This window comes from Apium graveolens, chromosome 5 (assembly GCF_009905375.1).
Source record: "Apium graveolens cultivar Ventura chromosome 5, ASM990537v1, whole genome shotgun sequence".
Taxonomy (NCBI): Eukaryota; Viridiplantae; Streptophyta; class Magnoliopsida; order Apiales; family Apiaceae; genus Apium; species Apium graveolens.
Genome location: NC_133651.1, coordinates 11,030,256 through 11,039,624, shown reverse-complemented (window position 1 = coordinate 11,039,624; position 9,369 = coordinate 11,030,256). Strand labels below are relative to the sequence as shown.

General features: G+C 31.2%; 1 protein-coding gene across 2 annotated transcripts; it reads right to left on the bottom strand.

Annotated features, from left to right (window-relative positions):
• Window positions 1-723: 723 nt before the first annotated feature.
• Window positions 724-1,858, bottom strand: LOC141659670 (membrane protein PM19L-like). Of its 2 annotated transcripts, none has more exons than XM_074466597.1 (4): window positions 1,520-1,858; window positions 1,264-1,390; window positions 1,114-1,162; window positions 724-1,032 (listed from the first exon to the last, which is right to left on the bottom strand). In XM_074466597.1, exons 1-4 carry the CDS (start codon window positions 1,650-1,652, stop codon window positions 916-918), a joined length of 426 nt encoding a protein of 141 aa, XP_074322698.1. In that variant the 5' UTR covers window positions 1,653-1,858; the 3' UTR covers window positions 724-915. The 2 variants fall into 2 exon arrangements, with proteins under 2 accessions (XP_074322698.1, XP_074322697.1); XM_074466596.1 differs by having other exon boundaries at window positions 1,264-1,441; window positions 1,520-1,845.
• Window positions 1,859-9,369: the final 7,511 nt, after the last annotated feature.

The window sequence follows — 9,369 nt, the reverse complement described above, 5'->3', positions numbered from 1 at the left end:
GGCCACTTTTCAACTTCGTTAAAAATATAATTGAAAATATATATATTAATATTGAAATTGAAATAAAAAACCGAGTTGAACCCTGAGCTACCATCTTATACTAATATCTACAGTTCAATGTTTTGGATATTTTAGGTATTCGGCCTCTCGACCTATAAATAGTTTGCATTCACAAGTAGTTTCTTCGTGCAACAAAATCAAAACATGATACAGAAGGGCGAAAAGTAACTAAGAAATGAAGAGCTCAATTTTAGCATCCCTTCTTGCAACACTGCTCATTCTTATCAGTACACATGCTGAAGGTTGCAATCAGGTGGACGGTTCCGAGCCGTGTAAACAGGGAAAGCTCACTGACAAATGTTCACCACCTGTAACTAAAAATACCAAGGCAACTCTAACTATAAATAGTTTTAAAAAAGGCGGAGGTTTAATGCGATGGTCAGTTCCATGACGACGATACTCGTATCGCGGCCCTCTCTGAGTTGGTATAGTGGAGGATCAAAATGCCTAAAAAGAATCACTATAAGTGCTAATGGTCGGAGCGTAGATGCTATAGTTGTTGACGAAAGTGCAGATTCAAATGGGTTCTTCTTGTGCGTGAATTAATGTGTGTACTATCGTTTTGTCAATAACTATCAAGCAAGCAATTTAAGAAATTTCTTTATTCATAAAGCACACAAAGATTTTGTGGCACCCGTACTAATTAGCTCATAAACCACAAGATAGACAATTTCAAGTTTGTATGCCAAGAACTCTGCTGATAAAACAGTGCATTAAGCCACCGTAATGGTTTTTTTGACACGCGCAAAATCGTCATTTAAGGCCCGATTTGGAGTAGGATTTTGTACATGGTTGTACCAAAAGTACAAAAACATGGTTTACATGTAGGAAACTGAGACGCAGGTAGTGCTGCAGCTACGATGATGATCCGTAGTTTGGTCCAAACCGGGTGCTCAACATTCCAGCATGCAATAGCAACACATACATCAATTGGCTTAGTGCTGATATGGTGATAAAAGCTTCCAGTGTTTGCTGCAATTACTTAAAATTTTCAGCTGTACCACCAAACTAATTACAAAGGTGAAGCCAATAAAATTAGGCAAATGTACGTACCAGGCGTTTGCCTCTGTGGCCTCCCATTATGATCTCTTTGCAAACAAGACTGTATCCCCAGGAACATCATAGCCCGAGTTAAAAGAGGAAACACAAGCTAGACAGGTATATATATTTAGGATCATGATACGTATAGATACAGATACATACCCGAAAGAAAGAGCAGTTATCGCCCAAGAGATGATGGCAGAAGAAGCAGCAGTAGCAAGACTATCACTGCGCCATGCTCGTAGATGAGTGAACCCAATCAGCACTGAGCACTCCCCGATTGCTCCAGCTATTAGTGCAAATATTAACATGAAGCTTGTTGATGGATTCCCACCCAAGTCTAACCCATGTTTTTAATTAGCTCAACAAATTAAGGTAAAAGAGAACTACATACAGATTAATTAGAAAGAATACTTACGAGGATGATCTTGTTCACCATCAATATATTTATCAATAGACCATGCAGCTAGTCCAAGTACAATCAAATATGCAACAAAGTTCACTATCAACAGAACTCTTATTAGGCTTCTACTACCCCTCCCCACCTCCATTTTCTATCTTTACTTGAGAGAGAGAGAGATCGAGAGAGAAGAGAGAGAGTATATCTTTTTTGTTGGTCAATATAAGTAATCATTAATTAAATACAAGAGAGACAGCTAACTGAGAATGAGATGGGTACGTGGTTGCTTGTAGAGGGCTCAACAGTACAGGTGTTTGTTAGAGAGCAATTCCTTTAAGACTCCTCTTCCAACAACTCAATACTCATCATCCAATAAGGATAATATTTCTCTAAATTTATATATGTCACCGCTCTGCATATGTCATTCTTATCTTCTTTGTGCCCATGTATGTGCTCTTCTTTTGACCATGCATCATCGAACAACCCGCTTTATATTTATAGACATATCCTCGATTTATTGTTGCATACTCGCACTCTTGAGTATTGTTTTACCTCATCTACCCTCGCCTACATAAAGCTCACATGCCACTTCGGCACTGCCAACCCGATATTTTCTGGCAAAACTCCCAGCAAGGGAATATATCTCCCAGCTCTGAATTAGACTTTTACTCATAATTTTTGAGAATTCATACTTATTTGTAAGACTACGAATTATATTAGTAAAAAAAAAGTTTTATAAAACTATTTTGTTAGTCGAAGTTAAAATGAGCAAGTATGCTGAATAAGTATACTATTTTGTTAATTAAAATATTTTACTTAAAATTACCTATGTGGTTGATGAATTTTGAAGTTTGCACCACTCTATATATTATTATATCTAGCTGTCATCATTAATTGGATTTAAAGAATCTAAATTGAATCATAAAACTACATGCGGCGGTCAGATTACTGACAAATTTTTTAATATTTTATTTTTAAAATAATATATATATATATATATATTACTTATAACATTAGTATAATGCTTTATTCAATTATAAATCATATTATTAATTTATAATTTATATGATAAATTTGCTCAATTTTTTTGAACTCAAATTTATTACATCATAATTTATAAAATTTAGAATATTTATTTAGATGTATACTATAAGTTTAACTGATATGGAGAAGTCCTAGAAGAAGATGACGAGAGGAGAAGAAGAGGAAAGCAAAAGTTGTGATGATGACAAAGAGAGCGAGCGTATGTTAATGTTGGTATTTACAGAGTAATAAATTATTTTCTATTTTAAATACAAATTTTTTTTTACTTTAAATATGAGGTGACCAGAGTAACCATAATCGACTTTTCAATGTTTTGCTTTAGACCGGCATTTTTCAAGAACTTGTCCCGTTTACGATTTGTTAAAATAAAAAGCTTATAATTTAAAGTTCATACTTATCATATATTTCATTTGTTCCATTCAATTTTATATATTATACATTATTTTTTGGCATGCTTTACAGAACTCCTTAAAACATAACTCTATATATTTTTTTAATTTTTTTTATGAATACAAATTTTATATTTAAAATTTTATTCAAAAAAAAGTAAAAAAAAATTATGAAATTATACTTTATATAAGTTTCAAAATACATGCAAATAATAGCCGTATAGAAGTCAACGTTACGGAGGGAGTAAGTGATAACTAAATTATTATTTTATTAGTTCTTTAGTTGTTTGGATGATCTAATATATAAATTGTTGATATGTTTGGATAAATATAAATTTTAGAAAAAAACCAAAAGTTTAATATTTTATTTTAATAGATCAATATAAAATTAAAGAGAAAAATAAAAAAGGATATTGAAATATATCTATATTATATTATAATAGCCGGAATAGAGATAATTTGGTTCAACGGTTTGGTTCAACGATAATTCCCTAATTTTGATTATTACAAAAATAGATAAATAATGTTATATATCTAATAAACTACCAAATTATTAAACTACTACTAAATATAGTATACTTATCCTATACGAATACAACTTATTCTATTATTAAAAGATAGAAATAATAGTGTTACATATCTGCTAAACTACTAAATTGTTAAAATACTAGAAATAGTCTATTTATTCTACTAAATTACGACCACATGTTATTCTATTATTTTTATTATAAATATATAATCTAGTATTACTAAAAGTAGGGATGAAAATGAATTTGAATTCAGATGCGACTCTACAATTCATTTTCTTATTCAAAATGAGCCAATCTGAATCTTACTTTATAATTGGAAGTATGTCGAGTCAAATTTTACCATTTTAATATTTAGTTGTATATATATAAAATAGTTCAAATAATTTGAGTACTTGAATATTTATTTATTAGAATTGAATTCGTAATTATGTTTATAATATATATTATATGTAATGCACATATATTAAAATTTTATTCTATAAAATTATTATATTTTCGTTTTGTAAGTATTTATTCAAGTATTCTCTATATAATATTATTATTTTAATGGAATTTGAATTCGAATATGTAAAAACACAATATTTCGGTACTAATCGAGTCGAACCAAATCAAATATTAATATTCGAGTCAAATATGAGTAAAATGTAATAGTTTTAATTTGAATCCGGGCCCAATAAATAATAAATATACTACTATATATTAAATGGCAAAACAAGGATAAATAGAACCATTTTAATGGTTGTGAAATCACGATTTTACCCTTTAAAATTGAAAAACTATAAAATTGTCCCTCTTAATTTTTTTTATATTAAAATTAAGTACTATTAATGTATCAAACATGAATCGAACCCCACACCTCCTACTTACAAATTTTATGTTTGCATAGTTTATAATTTTTAGTTCATTTAGAAATTCTTATTAGATAAGTCATGTTCCTCCTTTTTACCAATTTTTTTTACAGCTTTAATTTTTGAGTGAATAAAATGTTGGTTACTATTATTTATGTGACTCTGCTTTTTTTTTTATTTAATTTTTTTAGTTTTACTATAAAATTTTTAAAGTGTCACCCCTTTTTATTTAAGCAAAAAAATATACATACACACATATAAATTATTTTGTTAATTTTTATGATTTATATGTTTTTTATAATATCAAATATTTCTTTGTACTTTATCTGGATTTGTTTTTTTAAAATCATAATTCAATTTAATTAAGTTTGACTTAGTAAGTTTACCGAGTCAAAAGTATTCAATTTAATTCGGGAGTACTTGTAAAGGGTACTCGGATGAAAAATCAAATATATTAAAAAGTTAACTTTTAAAACTAATTTTTTAGTATAGATATGTGTAATATAAAAATTATATATTACTTTAAAGAGGAAACTAACCATAAAAATATATATTACTTTTATTCTTATCATTATTGTATACATCTCCTAGATAACGGAAAAACATTAATTATAATTCATTACGAAAGGGAAAATCGTTAATTTTTTATGAATTCGGGCATATATAGATTACAACGTGAGGTGCATGAGTAAATTTTGTAATACCTTTAACTAATTAAATGATTATATTGGTTCAATATTATTTGACCATTTATTTTTAGATTGTTTATTTTTAATCCGAGATAGGACCGAGTTTGACCCGAGTTTGACTCAAAAGCGGATTTTATTCCACTAATAAAAATATGCTCGTGAATAAGTTCGATTGTGTGTACTCAATCGATATCTTGGCTAAGACAGTCAAGTTTTTGAACAATGATTTGGATTAGTCAGACAGTGACTCAAAAAAATAAATATTAAAATTTGATCTAATATAATTAATGTATTAAATATAGTACATTTCATTATTTGTCATAAAGTATATTTCTAAAATAAGAAAATTATTGCTAATGGATTTATTAAATTAGACAACAATTTACACCCCTTGTATTGACCAATTTAATTTTTATCAATGATAGTTTTTTGAATCTACTTCATTTATTGTTATGTTTTAGGAGAATATGTCATTTTTTATTAGTTTTAATATGTCTTACACTCTTATTAATTTACCCAATATTTTTCCAATTTATTTCACTCACCTCATATTTAAAAATCCACTTAGTCAACCTAAGTGTTAACAATTGAGGAGTGAGACGAGTTATTAACGAATATGCTCGGTTTTTTTTCACTCTATATTTTTTTTCTCAACCAAATAAATAACGATGGACATTAATCTAGCGCCGTCTGACCCCGAGACGATCCCCGCCCAGTCTGAATAAGTTCGAGTATGTGTAGGAAACAGCCAAAAATCGGTAGAAATTATTTGGCAGTTTTCTTTAAAAACATACGTTTCTTGATATCCATGTATAACAAATTCTACAACAAAATTATTATATAATTCATAAGCATACGGTGTATAAAAGTGCTCCCACGCACATTCACATAGGTAAGGCGCGACGACTTCATCAAACGGGTGCGAGCCAATTCTAGACCACCATGGATGCATAAGGTGCAAGAAAAGCTCCCTTAATTGAGGATTTTTAAATGAGATTAATGTACTTTTATAATTCTTAGATCTCAAATCAAACACATATATTTCAGGCTTTATAGACATAGTTTGTATATAGTAGATGTTAGATATATTTGTGATGTCATGTCTAATAATGATTTGTGTTTAGTTTTCAGATCTTAACTAACAGGACAAATCAGGACTTAACTGAAAATCAGTACTTATACTGAAGTCAGAACTTAAGATATCAGAATTTAAGTTATCAGAACTTAAGATATCAGAAGATATTTATCAGGAGATAATATCAGGACTTAAGAAGACATTCAGATGAGGAAGACGACTGATTGACGGAAAGAAGATTAAGGCAAACACAAGAAGAGATATGCATGGAGAAGAATTCTATGAATAATAGAATACTTGGAAGAAAAGATAACTAGTTGATATATTTTAGGATGCAGACTTATGTTCGATATCAATTAGAAGTTTATCTTGTAACTGTGTGCCTATATAAACACAGCATAGGGTTTACACTATAAGTGTTATCATAATCGAGAATATTATTTATTGTAACCCTAGCAGCTCTCGTGATATTTGCACATCACTGAGAGAGAACGGTTCCATTGTAATACTGTTTTATTAATAAGATTATTCTGTGTTTCATACTTGTGTTCTTAATTCGATTTGATTGTAGTATAAACTGTATTCAACCCCCTTCTACAGTATGTGTGACCTAACAAGTGGTATCAGAGCAGTCTGTTAACACATATACAGTAAAGATCCAAAACAATCATGTCTGAAGAAGAGAAAACTCCAACCAAGCCCACCAAAACTGAAGAAACTCCAAAAACTCAAATCCATAATCGATATGAGACTATTAGGGTTCCCATACTGAAACCTTCTGAGTATCCCATATGGAAAGTGAGGATGACTATATTTCTGGAAGCTACATATCCAGAATACTTTGACAAAATTAATGAAGGTCCACATAGGCCAACCAAGCTCTCTGTTGTAGTTGCAGATCAGCCAGCACAGACTGTACCAAAGGAGAAAAGTGAATATACAACTGAAGATATCTCATCTATTGCGAAGGATGCAAAGGTAAGGCATTTGATGCATAGTGCCATTGATAATGTCATGTCAAACAGGGTAATTAACTACAAGACTGCAAAGGAGATATGTGATGCCTTGGAGATAAGATGCCAGGGAACTGATTCAATTAAGAAGAACAGGAGGACTATACTCACTCAAGATTATGAGCACTTTGACTCAAAACCTGATGAGTCATTAACTGGTTTATATGACATATTTGTCAAACTCTTGAATGATCTGTCACTGGTGGATAAGGAATATGATCTTGAAGATACTAATCTTAAATTCCTTTTAACTCTTCCTGAAAGTTGGGATTTGAAGGCAACTACTATAAGAGACAACTATGCTCTTGATGAAACTACTCTTGATGAAATTTATGATATGCTCAAAACTCATGAACTTGAGATGGATCAAAGAAGCAAGAGGCATGGGAGAAAGTCAAGAACATTTGCTCTTAAGGCTAAGGAGGAATCCCCCAAAGTGGCTGTCTCAAAGAAAGGCAAAGGAAAGGCTCTCATCACAAAGTCTGATACTGAGTCATCAAGTTCTGATATTGATGAGGATTCAGAAACTGAAAGTCTATCTGAGATGGATGCTGATGAAGAGATGATGAAATTGTGTGCTCTTATGGTGAATGGTATCACAAAGATAGCCTAGAGGAAATTCAGAAGGTGAAAGAAGTTTTTCAGGAAAAGTGGAAGTTCTGATAAGAAGGGATTCAGAAAATCTGAAGGCAAAGCTGGAAAGTCTGACACAGGAGATTACTCAAATGTTAAATGCTACAATTGTGGTGAGAAAGGCCACATATCTCCTGATTGCAAGAAAGGAAAAGGTGACAAAGGCAAGGCGCTTGTCACAAAGAAGAAAAACTGGACAAACACTTCAGATTCTGAGAATAAGGTGAACTATGCCTTGATGGAAAATGCTGATAGCAGTTCTGAAGCTGCTGAGTTAAAGGTACCTCAAACAACTTATGCTTTTCATACTGATGATATTACTGAGTTGAGATCTTATCTTAAAACCATATTCATTAGTTATAGAGATCAGACTTTAACTTGTGATAGGTTAACTTCTGAAAATCTGGCTTTTAAGAAAAGGAATGACTATTTAGAAAAAGAGTTAGTTATGTTCCATCAAACTCAGAAAGAAAGAGATGATGCTTTTTATGTTAGAGATGAAGTGTTAAAATTGAATCAATATCTAAAAACTGAGTTAGAAAAGGAAAGAGATATTATCAGGACTTGGACTAACTCTGGCAGAACAACTCAGAATTTATTAAGTAGTGGAAATTGGAAAGAGGGCTTAGGTTATGGAGATGATAAAAGTGAAACGGGAACTGAATAAATTAAGCCAATTATTGCTAAACAGACTACTAAGCCAAAGTTAAATCCTGTTAAGTTTGTAGCTAAATCTGTAAAGTCTGATTCTGAAAAGATGAATGATACTGAGACAGAAGTTAAGGCAGAGTCAACTTCTGACAAATTGAAACAAGATAAGACAATTGAAGTTAACATAGGCTTAATGACTAAGAAGCAGCTTAAGTACAAGCTGAAAGAGATTAAAGATGTAAACAAGATAAAGCCACATAGGAAAAATAGGAATGGAAATGAAGGTGTGAATAAAAGCAATTATTATATGCCTGTTCCTAATGCTCCTAGAAAGAAATGCTATAACTGTGGAAATTCTAACCATCTGGCTTCTTTTTATAGGAAGAATAAGAATATAAACTCCTTACCTTCTAAGTCAGGAGTTAAGAGTCAGTCTGTTAGGTTTAAGCCACAAAATCCTTGTTTTCATTGTGGTAGTTTATGACATTCCATTTATACTTGTAAGGAATATCATAGTTTGTACTATGCTTATTATCAAATAAAACCTTCTTTAAAGAAAGTTAGCATTATTCCTTCCAGTGTAAATTCTGATGAAAAGTCTGATACTGTAAATTCTGATAAGAAAAATGTTAACATAAACTCTGATGTTAAATCCGCTGCAAATGTTAACAAACTTAATAAGGCCAAAGGATCCAAGCAAGTCCGGGTCCTTAAAACTAATCATTAGTGGTCTTTGTGATTGCAGGGCAACAAGAAAAACATCCTTGTTCTGGACAGTGGATGTTCAGGATATATGACTGGAAACAAAGCTCTGCTATCAGACTTTGTGGAGAAAGCTGGCCCAGGAGTTTCTTATGGAGATGACAACATGGGAAAAACTCTGGGATATGGTAATATCAATCTTGGGAATGTCATCATTGAAAAAGTAGCTCTAGTCTCAGGACTTAAACACAATCTGCTGAGTGTTAGTCAAATCTGTGACAGAGGTTATCATGT

What these genes read in the sequence shown, in the direction of transcription:
- LOC141659670 (XM_074466596.1), bottom strand. Translation starts at nt 1,652, where the DNA reads ATGGAGGTGGGGAGGGGTAGTAGAAGCCTAATAAGAGTTCTGTTGATA. An exon ending in TGGTGAACAAGATCATCCTC is followed by an intron (nt 1,442 to 1,519) that starts GTAAGTATTCTT and finishes AACATGGGTTAG; the next exon opens with ACTTGGGTGGGAATCCATCA. An exon ending in GCCACAGAGGCAAACGCCTG is followed by an intron (nt 1,033 to 1,113) that starts GTACGTACATTT and finishes AAGTAATTGCAG; the next exon opens with CAAACACTGGAAGCTTTTAT.